Genomic DNA, 22,036 nt, shown 5'->3' with positions numbered 1-22,036 from the left:
CCCAAGTGCTGCAGTTGGTGAGGGGCAGGGCCAGTTCCCCCTAGTGTTTCAGCTAGTGAGGGGTGGGGCCAACTCTGTGCAGCCCTGTCCTCGTTGCTTTTGGGGGGACATATTAAGGCTGGACTAATTGCCCAGACACCCTCAGGACAGATGCTGTCACTCCTAACCCCCAATTTCAGAGGGGGAGACATGCCAAGCAGGAAGTGGGTGTGATTGATCAAAAAGCAAGCAGGAACTGGAGAGAATCAGGGCTGAGGAAGCCAGAAGCGGGTGACCCACTGGACCGATCTCAGGTTGGCCTCTGGAATTGAACCAGCGCTGCCCTCCACTGCCCAGTCACTAAATTTGGCACTGTAAGACGCTTGGAACTTGTTCGGGTCTTACAAACGATAAGGGTCATTATGTAGCTTTTAATGCATCTGCTCAGATCCTGGGAGAGCGAGGGGATCGGGGGCCACTGCCGAGTGCCACTGAAAGGAAATGGCCTCCTCGGACGAGCAGAGAAGGGCCACGGCTACTGTGGTGGTTTTAATAATGTGCCACCGCCACTCTCTGGCCGCCATAGGCTCTGGCATTTGAATACTTGATCCCATCGATCTGCAGTTGGTGACACTGCTTGGGGAGGTACAGGGGGTGTGGCCTTACTAGAGGAAGTGCCTCTGGGGACACGCTTTGAGGTTTCAAGAGCTTCCCGCCACCCCAGTTTCCTCTTCCCGTCTGCAGCGCTGGATGTGTGCTCTCTGCCGCTTGTCACTACATCCGATGGCCGCCACTCCCTGCCGTGATGGTGGTGACTCCGAGCCCCCAGAAACCAAAGCTGCTTTTGGCCACAGTCTTCAATACAGCAATAGAAAAGTAACTAACAGAGCTACTTTTGATGATAATATTAAAAGAGGGCAAGTCACTTTATTAAATGTAAGTAAATTCAAGACATAAATGTTACCAATATTGATGCAGAATTATTAGCATTTATTTTTAACTCTAGTTTGAACTAGGCACTATGAGTTTTAGAACTGATGTATGTCTCGGTTTCTATACCCCAAATGCCCCCAATTCACTGCCCTGCAGTAAAGAGAAACAAAAAGAAAAGAAAGATACCAAATTCTAGATATTTGCACAATGATTTTAAAAATTCAAAATTTAAAACTAGACCAGAATATTTACATGTTTTATTAAATTTACAATCAGTAATATAATCAATACACAATTATATACAAGGATTATATACATTTTGCCCAGACTTTGACATCACAGTACATAGTTTCCATTAGAAATATTGTATACATTTATCACCAAACGATAAAACCCAACAACAGTAGTGTTACAGCACCTGTTAGTACAGACGGCTTTTTCATAAATTACATCATAAGAAAATATACGGCTGTAAATTGGGCTTTAAAAATGTCTTTTATAAAATCTGAACATACAATGTTTCATTCACAGAATGTTTTTTTTTTTCTATGTTCTGACTGTAGCCTTGCGCATAAAACAACCAGTTGGAGTATTTCCTAAATGCTGCCCACCCTCTAAAATGATAAGCACTATCTGAATTACTTAGGCTGAGCTTCTTTATGATGAACCTGGCAGGGGTTTGGTGAGGGAACAAAGCTGGCTTTGCTGTAAGAAAGGTTTATCTGATGGTAATTTGAAACTAAAAGAATTCCCAAGAAAATCATTACATCAGTGAAATTAAAGTCAGAGAGTGCATAATTTTTCATTTAAAAATATCTAACACTGTAAAGAAAAAGGGAAAGGAAAATTACAAAATAATTTGTTCTGAAACAATTATACTCTTTTTGGAAGCTTATTACATAGGTTAAAAAGAAAAAAGGAAACCTAACAAAATATCCCACCTGAAACATATCTAGTAAACTACAGTTCTTTCACACTTAAATTTTATGGGGAAAACATTGCAAATTAGGGAATATAATTTCAATGGACTTTCTATGTGAGGAAAAAAAAAAACTATACCTAATTTTACTAGGCAAACAAGTTTTAAAACTTGAAAATACCTGAATTAAATACTTGCTCTAACAGGTAACTTTTAACTTTCAGGTAAGATCCATACTTGATTCCAGGTTTGTAAACATTATATAAATCTTTCTTAGTCAAACAATTTTATGGCTGTGGTGATCATTTCAGCTCGATTTCTAAGCAGTCAACATTTAACTGAGGTAGACCAGATGTTTCTAAACTCAGGGTCTCAGAATTCCCTGAATCTTCAGCAAGTAAATAAAATATCTATGAAAAATTTTTAACAAACAACAACAAAAAAAAAAACATTTAAAAAATCTATGCTGTTAAAATTTTCTAATGAACTTAAAGACTACCTGCGGCAGTTAAGTCAAATAAGAAAATGAATGTGGAATTAGCTAGAATGTGTTCATTCAGCTGTGTTCTGAAGTGGAACATATACCTCCTTCTTACGGGAAAAACTGAGGATTATTCCTTCTAGATAGTAAGAAAAACATTTTAAATTTATTTCTTTAAAGGATTTGGTTTTCTAAACAAATCAATAAGCTCATCTAAACCTTACTGAAGGGCAACAGCGCCTCCTAGTGGCCACAGGAACAGCAAGTGGCAGAAAGCTGGCCTTTCCTTGTATGTCATGGGATCCTTCATGCCATTAAGTTCTTGAGAGAAAAAAATGATGCTGCTTTGATAACTTAAAAGAGTTAGATTTAGACAACAACGGCTTTGAGCTACAAATCCAAAATCAATGCACGTAAGGCTTCTGCAATCAAAGCCTCAGAAGAAGAGTGTTCCTTTTCTCCAAGCCCCAGTCCTGTAAATCAAGTCAAGCGGTTAAGCTCCAGCTACCTGGGCAGCTTTGTAATTAGGACAACAAAGCACATCTGCCCTCTGTATGCACTACATACTACAGTTCTAGCCCCTGCACCAAACCGCACATGCAGAGAGACTAAAACTACCCACTTCGGTGACAGGTTCAACTACGAGCCAACAAAGGACTTGCTATACTACCCCGTCCCCAGTGAATTCTCTAAGAGTTATTACTCACTGACCCAATTATGCTTAGTCGGAATTTTTGAAAGCAGGTATTCATCCCCTTATGAAAGGGCATGTTTACCCTTTCATAAGGGACCTAAGACAAACTGTACACGAATATACACAACTACGATACAGCACTACTGTCTTTAACAGCTCCGTGTATAGTCTAAGTTATTCAGTACCTCAAAACCATGTTTTAGAAAAAGATTATGGTGTAATGCCATGGTAAAAAGGAATGAAGTCTCTCAAATATTCCTTTAGAAGTAATTAAAATAAGTTTAAAAATAAATAAAATGAAGAAAACCATGATTCCAATGTAGAACTATCAATAAGCAAAACCAAACATAATAAATGTGGCCAGCCCAGACTGCCGAAAGAAAGAAAGAAAGAAAGAAAGAAAGAAAGAAGGAAGGAAGGAAGGAAGGAAGGAAGGAAGGAAGGAAAGAAAGAAAGAAAGAAAGAAAGAAAGAAAGAAGGAAGGAAGAACTTTTTTTTTACTTATATGGCTATATAGTTTGTTTGTTTTTTTTACACAGGTCACCAAGGGCTAATTTTCAAGTCCACATCAGAAGGAGTATTTGTTAAAACAAAATTAAATAAACCTAAATCCATGATTCAACAGAAAATGTGACAGACTCCTTAGGTGTGATATTAGAGACCAGTTTCAAAGGATAAAGGTGGTGTCACCCCGGGATTGCAGACCACTACTATGGGTTCTAATGGCTCCATAAGGCTTGGGAGGAGCCTTCTGGCTCAAACTGGATACTAAACATGGGATGGAGTAAGGCTGATGGCTAGAGTAACCACCTTAAGAGAAATGAACTGGAAAAGACATAAATCCACCCCCCAAGGATCTACTGCTGATTCCCACTTAAAGTAGTCATAGCTTCCCCTATGGCCCAATGGGAAGTTGATATTGCAACATTATAGTTTCTCTTTCTCTCTATTTACCCCTGGTATCAAGCAACCAGTTCCCACTCTATCTATATGACCCTCTTCCTGGCCCCACAGTAGGTCTTTATAGGAAAACTCACTGAAAAAAGTACACTGGCTTCACCTTTGGTTTAAATGCAAGGACATTGTTGGGAGAGAAAAAGCAATCAAGTCATCTTTGACCATTTCTCACTGAATGAAGCAGGTGAAAGCGATGAGCAGAAACAGTTGTTACTATGGATGCCTCTGCTTCATAACCTGCAGGTCACTTAAAGTGTTCTTGTGAAGGCAGCAAGGCCAGAATACCACAGCACTCATTCAAATCTCAGCAGAGCTTCTGACCCCAAACCCAAGGCAGTGAAGCTCCCTTCAATTAGAAAGCTGCACTGGCCCGAGTCCCCACTTCCCATCAGTGGAATTCATTTCCTGTCTACCCAGGAATGGCCAGTCATCCTCCCCGGTCTGGGAGCTGCAGGGGACACAATACCATCATTTGAGGGGTTGTGAGTTTCCACTTTGGACAGGACAGTTTTGGTGAGGTCAGCTCTAACACAGCATGCTCCAGATTCCTACGGTAACTACTTACCCCAGTCAGAACGTGCTTTGAGCACTGCTCAGAGCCTCCCAGGAGCGCCTGCTTGGTATAGGGTGTCAAAAACCACAGTTTACCTCTTCTTTTTAAATGTCTACCACCAGAGAGAGTCCTTACAGAGTCAGAGTTCATCCTTCTCCATCATTTCAAATGCTTCTATATCTTCATTCCAGTCTGCTAATATGGAGTCTATAGGCTGGACCTTTTTACCCCAGCTAACATTAGGATTGGAATCTTCCTCAGTTTCTGATTGTTCTTGAAGTTGGTTATCTAAATCTGTACATTCACCATCAAGACTTGTAGTCTCAAGGCTTTCTGTGGAACTAGATATCTGTTCAGAAGGGGCAAAGCCAGCAGCCTCTTCAATGTCTGCTGGAGACGAAGACTCTGAGTGAGAATCGAGGGGGTCTTCAGGGGTCTCCTGATCAACCAGGTCAACTGTCTGAGGAAGGGACAGTATCTGTTCTGTACTTTGATTCTGAGAGTCCTTTTCAGAAGATGGCTGGTCTTCATTCTCCATTTCAGGATCTGCACAGGAAAAGAACAAATGAATCACTCTCCCTCTTAAAAAGCACACCTCAGCCGGGCGGTGGTGGCGCATGCCTTTAATCCCAGCACTCGGGAGGCAGAGGCAGGCGGATCTCTGTGAGTTCGAGGCCAGCCTGGGCTATCAAATGAGTTCCAGGAAAGGCGCAAAGCTACACAGAGAACCCTGTCTCGAAAAACCAAAAAAAAAAAAAAAAAAAAAAAAGCACACCTCACTTACAACTTTGCAACAAGATTAAGAAATAAAGCAGTCCTATCAAGCAGTAAACAGTGGCCCTGAAGTCAAGGTCTTACAATCCCATTTGCTGTGGAGTTAGTTGTGGAGAGAATGTGCTGGCAGGAAAGTAAACATCACTCCAAATGGAAAGGAATAATAATAACTCATAGCATAACGCTGACTTGGATGAATATTAGTGACAAAAGCACCAAACAGAAATGTTAAAATGCATACAAAATTTCAACATGACTAAAATGCATTAAACATCATGGCTAGAGATGGCTCAGGGGCTGAGTGTGCCTGCTGCACAATCATTAGAACAAGAGTTTGAATCCCAGCATCCATGTAACAAGGTGGTGTCTCAGAGATACTTCTAACTCCAATTCTGAAGCTTCTGACCCCAAACCCAAGGCAGTGTGTCACTGAGGGTGGGCTTTGAGGTTTCAGATGCTGAAGCCAGGACCAGTGTCTCACACTCTCCTGCTGCCTGCAGATCAAGATGTAGAACTCTCAGCTCCTTCTCCAGCACCATGTCTGCCTGCATGCTGCCATTTCCTGCCATGATGATAATGGACTAAACCTATGAACTGTAAGCCAGCCCCAGTTAAATGTTTTCCTTTATAAGAGTTGCCATGGTCATGGTGTCTCTTCACAACAATAGAAACCCTAAGTAAGACATAAAGCAACTCTAATTTTAAGAACTACTACCAAGACTGATAAAAAAATTGGTAAAGAAAATTCTAACTGCAAGTACAGTAACTCAATAGAAGCACCGACAGCTAAAAGTGAAATCACACATTTTTCATAATATAATAAAAACTACAAAACTAAATTATGACAGGTATAAGGCTCATATTACTTAATACTATATAATTATAATAAAAAGAAAAAAATAAGAGCTGATTAAATTTAGATATGTTCCAGAACAGGAAGTTGTCACATTTAACAGTTTTCTACTCTCTATTAAAAAATACGCAAATATATGATTCCAAAAAGAATCTCATTTCTCCTTCTTTTAATTTTTGAACTATACAAAATTGAATTCTAAAAAGATTCAGTAAGGGAAGAGCTATCATGTGAAATGTATTCCAAACAAAGCGTCTACATTACTGGTATGGGAATAAACAAATGGGTTAGAAGTACAGAAGTGCCAAGTGCTGCCCACTGGGCTTGTAAAGCTTGTGAACCCACAGAACAAGAAACAAAGGCGGCCGCAGCCAAGTCAGCCTGGGCTTTGAGAGAAACAAAGATTCAAAGGAGCCGAGGTTAGCCATCTTGTTACGTCTCCACTCTCAGGCACCTGTTGCCAATCTAAAGGTTCTAACACTGATCCAGATATGGCAAATCAGAAGAAACACAGAAACAAAAAGACTGGACAAGGGTCCAAAGAACCAGTGGGTCTTCCTAATCAAAGGGAAGATAACGTTGGTGAAGACTTAAGAGTCTGAATGTTATACAATCATTCATTCACCAGCACATTCTATGGTAAATGAAAGCAAAGCTCACAGGGTTAAGAAGAGCTATGTAATAAACAATCATGCAATAATCACTAAATAAATTGAAGACAAAAACTTACACTCTGTCAAGAATGGAAAAAAGTCATTCAGAAGGGGCATTTGAACTGGGTATAGAATGGCTGAACTTCTCAAAAAGGAAAAGAGCCACAGGGATGTGAAACAGAAGGTAAATCCACACAGAAACACAGCTGTTTAGAGAAGGGAGGGCAGGCAAGCATGGCTTCCTGACCACAACTGTGGTGGTATTTTACTTGTACTGAAATGTGATTTTAATTGTATGTTAATAAATAAAGTTGTCTGGGGGTCAGAGCTATTAGAGTCATAGCAAGTGCATGGCGGCGGTGGCGCACGCCTCTAAGGACCTGGAGGGCGGTACATTCAGGCAGTGACGAGGCAGTCACATGTTTGGGTTTACAACCAATGAGAAGGCAGAACAGGAAGACTTTAAAGACAGACACACAGGAAGTAGGTCCTTTTCGGAGAGCTCTCTTGGCTGGAGAGGATCCCTGAATCAGGGGCTGGAGAGATGGCTCAGTGGTTAAGAGCACTGACTGCTCTTCCAGAGGTCCTGAGTTCAATTCCCAACAACCAGTGGTGGCTTACAACCATCTGTAATGAGATCTGGTGCCGGCACTGTTGTCCTGTTCTGCCTTCTCATCCACTGGTTGTTGGGAATTGAACTCAGGAAAACCTCAAATTTTGAAGCAATGAGACACTAAGAGACACAGTGTTAAAAGTTTTGTTCAAGAACAGAGCGTGTGTTATAGCAGTGGCAGCCACCGCTGCTACTGTTTCTGGGATTGCCATTTCATAATTGGTTACTACAGCTGGCACAGTGGAGACCCTGGCAGCAAAAGTAGCTACCACAGTTAATTAATCTTTCATTCTATTGGGCATGATAAATTTAATTCAATAGTTATATACATTTCGATTGGCTTTGAAAGTTATAAATTTATAAACTCAAGTTCCATTTGCTTTGGGGATACCATCTTACAGGGACTCCAATTTGCAGTAAGGCTCGCTAAGGAAGGGAATGGCTCAGTTGCCTTTAGCCTACCGTCTATGGGTGGGATAGGACTTCTGTTGCTCTTTTCTGTGTCGAACACACAGATTGCAAGCCCAGTGCCACTTTGAGATCTTTGGCAGCAGTTAACTCTGCAGCTCACACATGATTGAGCCTGTATGATAATGAGTATTCAGAGACGGGTAATGCCTGGGGGGCGCTCACCAACCTAAGACAGAGCACCTGTGCGGCCTGGGCAGGTGTCTCCATGACCGGCAAGGCGACCTGCTGACGTCCCACACAACCCAAGTCAGAAGTTCATTATTTAATAAAAGGGGGACCTGTAGGGCCCTAGCCCCCGTTTTGGATAACTGTTGCCTTGCTTGCTGACATTGACCTTGATGTCCTTCCTCCCTGTGCTAAATCCCTCCCGGGTTCCACCCTCCTGAATGCTTAAGGGAAGTTACTTGTCTGTGTATCCTGCATATTGGGCATTAACAGCTTAGATGCAAGATTGTAAAACATCAGTAGCGAACTTCTGCCTTCCGGGGTTCTCCCATTATGCTGTAAGCCTGTATTTAAGACCTCCTCCCTCCTTCAATAAATGGCATTTGGCATTCAAAAAAAAAAAAAAAACACTAGAAAAACAAGCAGAGTCTAAGTTAAACACTGGAGAGAAAAAAAAAAAACAGAGCGTGGACAACTGAACTTTTACAAGTGTCGGTGGTTTCCCCAAGGAAGCACCTTTTCCGCTCAATAAACTTCTCGAGTTTCAGCTTCTGAAGGATGTGTAATATCTGAACACTGTTGCTAGCAGGTAGGAGGACAGTGTCAGGTATACAGATCCTAACAGTCACACTTATCAGACAAAAGGTGGGTACAGGAGGGAGCTTGTCTGGGGTTTCTATCTCCTGTACTGAAAGTGCAAAGGCCTTCTCCATCAGCAAGCAATGTGACATCATTGGAAGGATGGTCTGAAGACATTCTGCTGCCTGGATTAGGGGCTTATTACTGAGGGAAATTCCACAATTCTAATGCACGAGCCAGAGCTAGGAGACAGAAAGGGCTTCTGCGTCCGTCCCCTTCCATGTCTCTCAAAGTGCAGGTGAAGAGTCGCTGTGCTACAATGCCTGAGAGTGTGTCTAAATGTGGAATTCTGATCCCTGCTGCAGACTCTAACTCAGTACAGTGGAGAATGCGGGCGCCTCCTCCACTTCCTGATGCAGGTGAAGGGCATGATAAGGTGATGGTATGGGACACGTTAATGGTGACCAATACAGAGTCTAACTCCTTAGACTATTATCCTAAGTGAATAAAGTGGGTGATCTGATTGGACTAGTATCACTCATTTCTCTTACTGTGATAGATATTAATTATCATAACTTGTTGGCTTGGCTAACACAATTGTACATTTCTCAAAGTGCTATTCCATACACAAACCCTTCTATTAAAGGAGTACTGTAACATTAACAGCTTAACAAAGTTATGGACCATCAAAGTGTCATTTACAGAATGTCTTTTTACTGCAGTTTTTAAGGGAATGCTGCTCCTTAGCAACTTCTTTCTGGTAGAACTGTTTTTCCTACCCTTTTCCTGGTGTGGGGAGCAGGTTCTTTACTACTACCACAGTCTTGATCAACCCATGTGTGCCCCTCACCTCCACAGGAGCTTATACAACAAGCCAATGTGTTGAATATTTTACTTTGTATATAAACAACAAATGATTCAAAGGAATAATTTCTTATATAACAATGCTGCTGTTCAAGTGACTCCTGCAGGGGCCTGGACTAGTGAATTCATCTAGAGTATGGAATATATAATTAATAGAATTAGTTATAGCAGGATCAATAAAGAATATTATGGGACAACTGACTGAATATGGAAGTTATTAATTACATTAAGTCATATATTATCATGATACTCAGCGAAACAAAATTATATATGTATGTGTGTGCAATACACACACATACATATATAATTGATTTATGAATGCAAGATACTTACTACTGTTAATAATGTAGCTTGGAATCATTTTACCTTTTAATATTGCTGCTGAAATTCCAATGGTAGCAGAAAACAGGGAAAGCAAAGGCATTAAAGTGTTATACAGATTAATATTAATTTGCCTGTGTTGATGCACAGCAGAGTGGGAAAGATGGGAATTTTGAAAAAGGGCCCCAGGAATAAAGAAATCAAGTCACAGGCAGGTTTAAGAAGATCAGGACCTCCCTGTATTCTGTTCCAACTACACATCCTTCCACACGTGCCTCATTCACTCCACTGCTCTTACATAACTGACAGTTCAAAGACTCTCACAGAGCAAAGCCATACAAGAAGAGAGAGCACTGGCTGGGAGAGCACTGTACTGTTAGCCTTTTTCAAACACCCTGAGGGCGGGCGGGCAGGTGGGCAGTAACAACCCCACACAGATTATCCAGTGCCATTCAGTAAGGGGATGGGAGACACAGCTCCCTCTACAGGGCCTCCTCCTAAAAAGACTGCTGCCAGGAGCAGGACTGGAGCCTCTACCCCTCAGCTTTCCCAAATGCTCAGGCGTGAAAATGGCAGCCTTCACACAGTGGTCTCAAATAAACTTTCAAATTCCTAACACTTTAGCCTCGGGAAGATTATATATTCTTATGAGTTAAGGTCTCCTGCTCATCAGGCAAAGCCATTTGTAACTCCTGGAGTATAAAAATCCACGTGATAAACGCAGAGAAGCACCTACATTTCTAATGTCTTCGTCAAGAGCGGCCTGGAGTAGATGCTGATGAGACTGCTACTACCATATTGTATACAACACCCCATAGGTAAAAAACAGAGTTCTAAAAGCATTCTAATTCAGCCATCAAAGCAAATATTTTACTATTTACAATAAATTACTACTAATATTTTATAATATTAATAGTAAATTAAAAACAATTTATTATATATAATTTAATTTAATAAAAATAGTAAAAAAACCCAATAAATGCTAATAATAATAAAAAAATAATAAATTACTATTATTTCCAAAAGAAAAATTCTAAACAAGCTTCTAAAATTTTTACTTGTTTTACCAGCAAACCAAAACTAAAAAACAAAAGGAAGCCTACGTCACTTGGCGGCATCTTCGGCTACTGAGCTAATATGACTAGCACAGCAACCCCGGCTCTTACCTCGGTCTCTTGCTTTGTCAGAAAGGAGCACCTCCACCTCCTCATGCTCCCGGATGGCATCCAGGATGATGCTGCCTTCTTTACTGAACAGGAAGAGCATAGGGATCTTGATGTCGTCCGTGTCCTTGCCGTCGCCTGCCATCTGGAACAGGGGGGCGGTGTCGCTGCTGCTCCCCTCGTTGTCATCTGTCAGGAAACAGACAGACGTCAGGGGCCGTCCACGCAGAGACGGTCAGGAAACGGACAGACGTCAGGGGCCGTCCACTGCAGAGACGGTCAGGAAACGGACAGACAGAAGGGCCGTCCACGCAGAGACGGTCAGGAAACAGACGTCAGGGGCCGTCCACGCAGAGACGGTCAGGAAACGGACAGACGTCAGGGGCCGTCCACGCAGAGACGGTCAGGAAACAGACAGACGTCAGGGACCGTCCACGCAGAGACGGTCAGGAAACAGACGTCAGGGGCCGTCCACGCAGAGACGGTCAGGAAACAGACAGACGTCAGGGGCCGTCCACTGCAGAGATGGTCAGGAAACAGACAGACGTCAGGGGCCGTCCACTGCAGAGAAGGTCAGGAAACAGACGTCAGGGGCCGTCCACTGCAGAGACGGTCAGGAAACAGACAGACGTCAGGGGCCGTCCACGCAGAGACGGTCAGGAAACAGACAGACGTCAGGGGCCGTCCACTGCAGAGACGGTCAGGAAACGGACAGACGTCAGGGGCCGTCCACTGCAGAGACGGTCAGGAAACAGACAGACAGAAGGGCCGTCCACTGCAGAGACGGTCAGGAAACAGACAGACGTCAGGGGCCGTCCACTGCAGAGACAGTCAGGAAACAGACAGACGTCAGGGGCCGTCCACTGCAGAGACGGTCAGGAAACAGACAGACAGAAGGGCCGTCCACTGCAGAGACGGTCAGGAAACGGACAGACGTCAGGGGCCGTCCACTGCAGAGACGGTCAGGAAACGGACAGACGTCAGGGGCCGTCCACTGCAGAGACGGTCAGGAAACGGACAGACGTCAGGGGCCGTCCACTGCAGAGACGGTCAGGAAACAGACAGACAGAAGGGCCATCCACTGCAGAGACGGTCAGGAAACAGACAGACGTCAGGGGCCGTCCACTGCAGAGACGGTCAGGAAACGGACAGACAGAAGGGCCGTCCACTGCAGAGACGGTCAGGAAACAGACAGACAGAAGGGCCGTCCACGCAGAGACGGTCAGGAAACAGACAGACAGACAGAAGGGCCGTCCACTGCAGAGACGGTCAGGAAACAGACAGACGTCAGGGGCCGTCCACTGCAGAGACGGTCAGGAAACAGACAGACAGAAGGGCCGTCCACGCAGAGACGGTCAGGAAACAGACAGACAGACAGAAGGGCTGTCCACTGCAGAGACGGTCAGGAAACAGACAGACGTCAGGGGCCGTCCACTGCAGAGACGGTCAGGAAACGGACAGACGTCAGGGGCTGTCCACTGCAGAGACGGTCAGGAAACAGACAGACAGAAGGGCCGTCCACTGCAGAGACGGTCAGGAAACAGACAGACGTCAGGGGCCGTCCACTGCAGAGACGGTCAGGAAACGGACAGACGTCAGGGGCTGTCCACTGCAGAGACGGTCAGGAAACGGACAGACGTCAGGGGCCGTCCACTGCAGAGATGGTCAGGAAACGGACAGACGTCAGGGGCCGTCCACTGCAGAGACGGTCAGGAAACAGACAGACAGAAGGGCCGTCCACTGCAGAGACGGTCAGGAAACAGACAGATGTCAGGGGCCGTCCACTGCAGAGACGGTCAGGAAACAGACAGACAGAAGGGCCGTCCACTGCAGAGACGGTCAGGAAACAGACAGACAGACAGAAGGGCCATCCACTGCAGAGACGGTCAGGAAACAGACAGACGTCAGGGGCCGTCCACTGCAGAGACGGTCAGGAAACAGACAGACAGAAGGGCCGTCCACTGCAGAGACGGTCAGGAAACAGACAGACAGAAGGGCCGTCCACGCAGAGACGGTCAGGAAACGGACAGACGTCAGGGGCCGTCCACTGCAGAGACGGTCAGGAAACAGACAGACAGAAGGGCCGTCCACTGCAGAGACGCACTGTTGCCTCCCTATTGATGGAAATGACTTTATGTACTAGACAAATGAGTTAAATCTTCGGATCAACTATTTTTATGACTTAGCCTAAGGAAATAACTGAAAGCAGCAAAAAAACTAAACTCAAAAAAATTTGCTGGACTACACTATTATAAACGGCTCTCAATAAATTATAGCAAACTACTTGCACACAGGAAACAGTATATGAAAACCACAGAATACAAGTCTCTATGATTATGACTGGGATATTTTCATGTTTAAGGAAAAGCCTACAAACAAAAGATTTTAATAACCTGGATCACACAGCCAGAACTATGAATGAACTTTTAAATTTCCTCTAATGTATTTGTTAGCGTTTGAGTGTTCCTTTTCTCTCTTTTTATTAAACTTTTTCATTTACTTTACATATCAACCAGTTTCCCCTCTGTCCTCTCTTCCCGTTTCCTCCCCCTATCCCCCATCTGTCCCCCCATCTGCTCCTCCTCTGTTCAGAAGTGGGCAGGTCTGTCATGGGAGTCAACAAAGCATGTCATGTCATGTTGAGGTAGGACTAAGCTCCTCCCCCTGTATCAAGAATGGGCAAGGCATCCCTGCATGAGGAATAGGTTCCAAAAAGTCAGCTCATGTGCCAGGAACAGGACCTGGTCCCATTGCTAGGGGCCTCACAAACAGACCAAGCCACCCAACTGTCATTCATATGCAGAAGACCGAGGTAGGTCCCATGCAAGCTCCCTAGCTGTCGGTTCAGAGTCTGTGAGCTCCCACGAGCTTGGGTCCCCGTCATGATCTTGACCTCCCTTGGTGTTTGAGCATTCCTAATTAAAAAACTTAAAATGCGCTGGGCGGTGGGGGTGCACGCCTTTAATCCCAGCACTCGGGAGGCAGAGGCAGGCGGATCTCTGTGAGTTCGAGGCCAGTCTGGTCTACAGAGCAAGATCCAGGACAGGCACCAAAACTACACAGAGAAACCCTGTCTCAAAAAAAAACAACAAACAAACAAACAAAAAAAACCCACAAAAAACAAAAAACTTAAAATGCTCTGAAATCACAAATGTTTAGATCAAGGATTACTTAGCTGGTACTAAGCTGAATTAAACAGTACTATTTCACACTGTTTAAGCATCAGTTAAATCTCTGATAGAGTGTCAATCACACCCACTCGCAGTATCACACACCATCTCGTGAGGAAATGAAAATGCCGTCTCACAGCACTTGCTTCACAGGCCCAACAAGTGGCGAACACAGTGTGTCCTCTCAGTAAGGGATCAGACAGAGGACGGCTGTCTGACCCCAGTCCCCTAGGATCCTAGAACTGCCACCCAGAAAGACTGCTTCTGCCCGTGGTGGGGGACAGTCCATGCAAGTGACTCAGGCTGAGGGCTTGGCTGCCTTTGGGGAGCTAGGAACAGAGAGGGAGAGGGAGCAGGTGCACGAGGGGCTGAAGAGGAGGTGCAGCTGTAAAACACCCAAAGACTAGACAGCACTAGATGAAGAGAAATGTGGAACCTGGCAGCTCCGGCAGCTCACAGCTCACATGTACCCTGGGTCAACTCCGGCTGTACGACTACTCTTGAGCTGAATGAAAATTATCCCTTTCCATATAGTAAACACCCTCCCTTCTTAAAATAACAAGTAAATCATTACCTCCTGCAGTCTTTGTAATAAAAAAAGAAAGAAAAGAAACCCAAATTTATTCAAAGGGAAAAAAAATGCTTCATCAGAAAAAAAAAATTTACAAGTCTCACACACATGTTAAATTTCTTTTTAAAATAAATTTTCTGACAACAAAAAACATCATCTCATTCTTTTCTTTTCTTTTCGTTTTTGTTTTTGGAGACAGGGTTTCTCTGTGTAGTTTTGGTGCCTGTCCTGGATCTCACTCTGTAGACCAGGCTGGCCTCAATCAAACTCATAGAGATCTGCCTGGCTCTGCTTCCTGAGTGCTGGGATTAAAGGCGTGCGCCACCACCGCCCGACCATCATTTCATTCTTGTTCCACAGAATCCAGTGTAGGGTTCTGCATCAACAGATACTAGAGAAAATGTCTGACCTGACAGTCTTTATAAATCAGAGCCTCACAAAGACTCTTCCCAGAAACTGGGAAAATCTTAACACAGAACGGTATTTTCTAAGACTGATGTACACATCCACACTATATTTTACACTTTAAATCTCTGTTTCTAAGTCTTGGTAAGTAAGAAATGCTCAGAATCATAGTGACAATAAGATATAAAGTTCTTCAGTAAGAGTAGCCTCAATGTGAAAATAGCCAAAGATACGCAGGATGACTCAAGGAGCCGGGAAATGGCTCAGTTGGTACAATGCCCAGCACAGAGCAAAGGATCCAAATATGGATCCCCAGTAACCACAAAAAAGCTGGGCATGGTGACGCTCACCTGTAACCCTAGCACCGGGAGTTAGGGGGACAGGTAGACCCTCTAGTTCACCGGCCAGTCAAAGTTCTGGGCTCAGTGAAAGACCATTTCAAAAATAAGGTGAACAGCTGGGAAGACACTAATGTTGACCTGTGGCCTCCACACACGTGTACATGAATGTGCACACACGCACATATCTGTACACATACACATTTAAAAGGACTGAAGTCAGGAGTCAGCAAACATGTCCTGTAACTGGCCACACAGCGAACGCTGTCAGCGTTGTGTTCTCTGTTGGAACTATCCAACTCCGCATCTCGGAGTACTTGAGACATGTACACGAGTCGGTGTGGCTCTGTCCCAGCGACACCTACACTGAAGGACCTGATAGTTTGCTACATGTGGGTTTACACTATTAAACACAATTTCTCCTAAAACTCTCTAATTAGTGAAATCGATTCACTTAAACCAACATTTTAGTATTCGTATAGAATAAACAAAGGGAACAAATCCTAATACTTAAGTGTTCACGTCTTCTGTTTTTCATGATGCTAGAGTCAAAAGCAGGGTCACTGAGTGATCCTCTAAATGTCTTATGCATTCTCAATGTAGAAATGAATACTAATTAAGGAAATGGAAAAGAGAAGATAGACTTTCCTGGTCAATTCACAACTTTCTTTCTAGATGCAAATGCCTTTTTACCTTAAACATAGAAAAAATTTAAATTTCTGCTGCTAGTCATGGCTTGTTATGAGGGAAAAAGGTGGGGATTGGGAATAGCAAAACTCAGAGATTGAAATGCATGGATAAAGCTGGTAATTTGTAATTTCAGTGGAATAAAATGCCCTGGGATAAAATGTTCTAATAACCAGTTCTTATGTGTTGTCCAGTATTTGCAGCTTAAGGCATCGTTTTCAGAGAGAAAAGGTAACAAGGAGCTGAAGGTGGGCCAAGGCGGCACTGCCATTCTGTGGCAGGGCCACTAACTGCTCCCACATGGCTGCTGTGGTCCCAAAGCCTGCCACCCTGTGGAGGAATGGCGTCTCTAAAGGCTGCACACTAGAGGTGGCTGAGTGCAATTCTTACCTGGAGACTTCAGGTCTCAAGGGCACAGTTTCTTTCCCAGAGTGTGGGGTATTTTCACAACACTCCAACTCTACCCTCAGACCTTATCTCAAATATCTCCACTGACATTAATATGCAGACACCAGTTTCTGGGTTTTAGAGATAGATAAATATATAGAAATCATGTCATTGATCATCTCTATCCTTTATGTTGTCATAATAAAAATAACCTGACAAACCCTTGGATAAGATTTTAAAACATAAAGGGAAAATCCCCCAAATCACCTCCTCCTGATCAATACACTGAGACAGAAAATTACTCACCAATAACGATGCCGCCAATGGCTCCGGCATTCTGGATGTTGCGTGCCTTTTCTGCAAACATGCACTGTCCTCTTTGTATCAAGGCAATCTTTCCCATCACTGCCTCAGGGTTAGTGAGCTCTGAACAACCATTGTAGGGTTTACTGCTTGCCACAAATCCTCTTGTCTGTCGGAAAAAAAGGTAAACAAAATCATCTTTTATCTTCTTCAATTACAATCGAATCATTTCACTTTAGTATCAAGAGCTTTCAGGGAACTAGAATCCTCTCTCTCTCTCTCTCTCTCTCTCTCTCTCTCTCTCTCTGTACATGCAGAAGCTAGAGATCAATCATCAATCTCATCTATCATTCATCAAGAGCCATTCACCTCATTTTTTGAGACTGGGTCTCTCACTAGAAACTGGGGACCATAAATTAGGCTAGGCTGGCCAGCCAGGGCTCCTTGGGGATGCTCCTGTCTCTGCCTCCTCAGGGCTGGGATTAGAAGGGCACACTGACACGCCTGGCTCTTCTGTGGCTGCTCGGGGCTGAACTCAGGTGTGTGTACAGCAGCAAGCACTCGAATGACGGGGACATCCTGCCAGGCACTGTACACAAATTTAAGGACGCTTTCACTTCAATGCAGGAGGCTGAATGCTAAAGTAATGTTTTCTTGTGGGGACTGAAGCCAGAGTTTCAGCTGAGTGTGTGTTTCTACCACGGAAATGTACACTCAGACCCCAACTTCTAAACATAAAGCTACTTAATTAGAGACAAAGACATCAAATACTTACTATTTTAATTTCAGTAAGCTTACTGGAGTGCACATACCTCTTTATGTTTAGATAGATCCAGCCCAAACTGAGCTGGTCCAGCGGTTAAGACTACCCTGCCAAAAAACGGGTGGGAGATAATTTGTACAGCTCGTGGAGGCAGCTGCTGCTCTTTCTGTTGCTGACTCGACAGCTCAATCATCTCCTGCATGAACCGCAGCCCATCTTCAGCATCAATGGAACTAGCAGCCTACAGAGAAACACGAGTCAATTTACTTGGCTTTTCTTCCTGCAAACTCCCCTATCTTTCTGACTCTCTAAATTACAGACATCTGCATGGAATTTCTCCTTTTAGTTTAGGTCCCCACTAAATATTTTCCATCTAACTTGCCCTCAATACACTACTTTCGGGCATTGAATTTTCTGAAAAGCATTATCTGTAACTTTGATCAGTGTCTTTTTCCCACATATAAATACCTTTGATGGGGATCTGAAACTGTGCTGTATCAAATGCTCAAGTACCCTTGGCTGTTTACCTCTACTGGCTTCCCCTTTGAAGGAAAAGAAGCTTCTTGCCTGACCCCTGTATTTCCTCTTTGAAACTCCAAACTAGCAAGCAGATTCAGGGAGATTCGAAACATGTATTAAGAACTTATCCTCTCCCCACAGTGAGCTGAAGCACTGGGAGACAGTCTTTAGGTTTGTCTAGTGGAAAAAGACACGCAAACATTAACAATGTTTAAAAAAAGTCAGCACAAGGGAATAATTAATTCTGCTTGTGTATAACTAAGAACTAAGTCTCAACCTAGGAGAAACTGAAGATGTCCATCATAGGAAAAAGTTGCCAAAAAAAAAAAAAATAGGATTTGCTGTAGGGGGTTGGAGGACAGAGAGATACCAAGAGTTCAATCCCACTCTGAAATTTCTAGCGCTAGAAGAGCTCAGATAATGATGTGAGTTTACTGAATGGAAAACAGAGAAGAGAGCTGAGGTAAGGACAGGAAAGCAACAGAGAAGGAAAACATCATTCAATTCAGGGCAGATGGATGCTGAGATGTACAAATGCATAGTAGATATATGAAAGCTGGGCTTAGAATTTTTGGAATGAGTGCTATATTCATATGTCCAAGAAGTCACCTGTTAAAGCTAGTGTCAGAGGCAGAAGACCGGGGAGGAGGAGAACAGAGAGAAAAGACCATGATCTAGAGTCGTAGACCACCCTACACTGAGTGGGAGTGCCAGGGAAGCAGAGCTACAGAGGACTCTACAAGGCGCAGAGCGAGAACTGCAAAGGCACTACGTTGCTGGAACTCCCTTGGAGCCAAAAAGAAGGACATGTTTTTAGAAGAGGAAAATCAAGGGTTACAGAAAAGTTCAATTGTATTAAAGATTAAGAGGCCACTTGGTGGCCACTACTTCACGGGTAGCCTAAATAAAAATATGAGCCACGCTCACAATTCAGGACCATAAGGACACAAGGATACTCTTAAATGGAAGATGGAGATGGCAAGAAAATAGATACAAATCTTAAAGGAAAAGTAAGGTTGTGGGGTTGTGGGAAAGCTGAATTTGAGAGTAAATGGTGTTTGAGTGTGCATACAGTTTATAACTATTCAGAATATTCCGTTGTTCAGAATCAATGTGCTAATAAAGTAAATAACTTAGAGGTTTCATGTTATAAAATCTTTAGAGTAAAAACCAATAAAAAATGATCTAAAAGATATGTTATCTTTTTCAGGTAAAAACATACTCAAAGCTTGATTTCTGTGACGAATAAAATACCTAGATTTAGTACTTATTGAAAACTAAAATAGTGTGGAGTATTATCATATAAATATTAAAATTAACCACTAACTTGAATTAAAATAGTGGAAAGACAATAAACTGAGAGAAAAATTTAGATTTAAGTCCTATCTTTGACGGTATTAATATAAACGAGTTACCCAAATGATTATAGGGAATTAGGAGCTTTCCCAAGAGCTCTGTGTATGTCTACTCTAAAGTTTACACGGTCAAATGCCAGCACCCTCTTCGCACTAAACAGCAAAGACAGCATCTAGCCCATCCAGCAATGTCTTACTTGGATTGCATGTTGGACCAGCTGGACTCGCCCATCTTTGAGGTGAATCAAACTCACCCCCATCTTCTTCAGGATTTCTAAATGTTCAGGGTTAGTGGCCATAAAATCTCTGGCTCTCAGAGGAGGTTTAGCTCCACTTCTGAAACTCTCCTCTCTGCAGAAAGGAACCAGAAACAAGGCTTACAACTAACTATACATTACAAGCAGTGAAATATAAAAACCAAATAAGAATAATCTTAGTAGATATTGGAAATTGCTGATTTTAGAAATGGTGAAGCTGGAGTAATGTATTTTCCTACGCATGACTCTGATTACTAACAAACTGTGTCACTTTGTGTGTGTGCCTGTGTGTGTGTGTGTGTATGTGTATTTCAAAAACTAGATCATGTATGCTGTCTTTCTCTAAAAACGTATTTTTCTCACTTTTTTTCAGTTTTAATTTTTAAAAATTGTATGTGTATGAGTGTTTTGTCTGCTTGTATGTCTGTGCACCATGTTCATGCAGTACCCTTGGAAGCCAGAAGAGGGCATCAGATCCCCTGGGACTGGCATTACAGAGGGTTGTGAACTGCCATTTGGGTAGAGAAGGGACCCTGGGTCTCTGGAAGAGCAGCCAGTGCTTTCAACCGCTGAGCCACCTCTCCAGCCCTCACAGTATTTAAAAGCAAAACAATACTTTCATCAGTGGATAAAAATGCCCACTTCATTTTTTTAGCTCCCTTGTAGTCAATGGCCTTTCTAACAACTATATAGAAAAAATGAGCTCATTCTAAAAACAATAAAGCACAAACAAAACCAAGCAAAAACTGCCTTTCCACTATGCAGAAACTACAGACATACGGAGTAAAGTATTTTCTTATACATACAAGACATAATGAAATAGTTGACTCTTTTGTGCCTAAAAATGAGCTAGAGAAAATAAAAAACTGTTATATACTATCTGCTATTAAACAAAAATAGATAAAAGGTAACATAATTTTTATTCAATAAAAACTACATACCCCAGGATCTGGTTTAGGTGGAAGTCTTTCTGACTACTGTTACAGCTCCTTAAGTGCTCTGTTATTTATTGTGAATTAACTTAGTATAATTAGTAAAATTATAGTAACAAATAGAAAATAACATGTCTTACACTCTGATGATGCCTCTTGGACAGCTCTTATCCACCACATTTTTCAAGGGTTCACGGATGCTCTGAGCATACAATGGATCATTAGGAAAAAGAATCTGAGTGTTTGGACAAGTCCAATCAAAATTACTATCATCCAGTTCTGTGTATTCTGAGGTCTGAAACATAAAAAAAAAAAAAATGTAACTAATAATAATAGTGCTACTTAATATTATGAGTAAAAAGGAAATATTGTTTATAAACAAGAGTGACAACCTAAAAGAAAATGAGATACTATTACAAGCACTTTCCACTCACCGTGTACACATTACATGAATTCTAATTATGGGTTTCTACTTAGAAAAGGGAAGTGGATCATGGAAGTGGAAAGATGAGGAGGCATGAACTGAAATCTCACCGTGTTCTTCTTGGAGATGCTGCGATTTGTGGTGGAGAGCCAGAGGGGCAACAGATGAGCTTCTGTTGTAAAGATGTAATCTTCTATGTCAAAAATAATGTCCTCTTTGTCAGCAAATAACAGGTAGAGATACTTAAACATCTCGGCCAAGAAGAATGAATCCATTCTAAATCGAAAAGTCACAAATAAACATTTAAAAATCTAATACAATTAAAAAATAATATTAAAAATATTTTTAAATGTTAAAAATATTAATATTAAAAATAATATTTAAAAAGCCAATACAATTCGAACAGGTGTCTCAATCCTCCACTGTCAAAATAACCTGGACTCAAGTACATCACAATGGCATAGAATACCCGAGGGGTTGCCTCCCTCACAGGTACATTAATCTTATCAAAACTTCACACTAGACTTTCTGCTATGGAGAATCAACAGCAAGGAGGCAGTTCAGATGAAGTTGTTAATGAGTCCCACAGAAGAGTCTTCAAGTCATGTTAACACATGGATAAGGCACATCACTTTGATGACATTTGCTACACAGGCATTAAAGTGATGAGGAAGGCTTTAAAAGTAAAAGAAATCATTTATAAAAAGTTCCATGGAAATGAACACACAGCCACAGGACTGTAAACACAGTTCTGTAAATATTTATCTCCCGGACTGTAAGCATTTATCTATTTATCCACGTGGTTGAAGAGAGAAATAAAAGGGAAGGAGTGCCCATGCCTTTACCAATAGTTTAAATAAAATTACCTGTCAGACAAAGAGTATAGGGAGCAGCTGGAATTATAACATCAAATTTAAGTAAGCTGACTACCTCCCACAACAAAGCGCCCAAGG

General features: G+C 42.6%; 1 protein-coding gene across 4 annotated transcripts in view; it reads right to left on the bottom strand.

Annotated features, from left to right (window-relative positions):
- Window positions 1-1,154: 1,154 nt before the first annotated feature.
- Window positions 1,155-22,036, bottom strand: part of Edem3 (ER degradation enhancing alpha-mannosidase like protein 3) — a 66,764-nt gene continuing 45,882 nt past the window's right edge. Inside the window, exons 14-21 of one of the 4 annotated variants that reach the window (XM_052737172.1) lie at window positions 21,194-21,359; window positions 20,800-20,954; window positions 19,725-19,821; window positions 17,646-17,837; window positions 16,837-17,002; window positions 10,976-11,161; window positions 9,822-9,869; window positions 1,155-5,062 (exon numbers count right to left, since the gene is read on the bottom strand). In XM_052737172.1, coding sequence (XP_052593132.1) covers window positions 4,656-5,062; window positions 9,822-9,869; window positions 10,976-11,161; window positions 16,837-17,002; window positions 17,646-17,837; window positions 19,725-19,821; window positions 20,800-20,954; window positions 21,194-21,359 — 1,417 coding nt within the window. In that variant the 3' untranslated portion in view covers window positions 1,155-4,655. Of the gene's footprint in view, window positions 5,063-9,821; window positions 9,870-10,975; window positions 11,162-16,836; window positions 17,003-17,645; window positions 17,838-19,667; window positions 19,822-20,799; window positions 20,955-21,193; window positions 21,360-22,036 lie in introns of all 4 variants that reach the window. The other 3 variants (XM_052737169.1, XM_052737173.1, XM_052737170.1) reach the window with 3 other exon arrangements.

This window comes from Peromyscus californicus, unplaced genomic scaffold, assembly GCF_007827085.1.
Source record: "Peromyscus californicus insignis strain IS unplaced genomic scaffold, ASM782708v3 Scaffold_14__1_contigs__length_90479793_seg_2, whole genome shotgun sequence".
NCBI lineage: Eukaryota > Metazoa > Chordata > Mammalia > Rodentia > Cricetidae > Peromyscus > Peromyscus californicus.
This window is presented reverse-complemented; position numbering and strand designations above follow the sequence as displayed.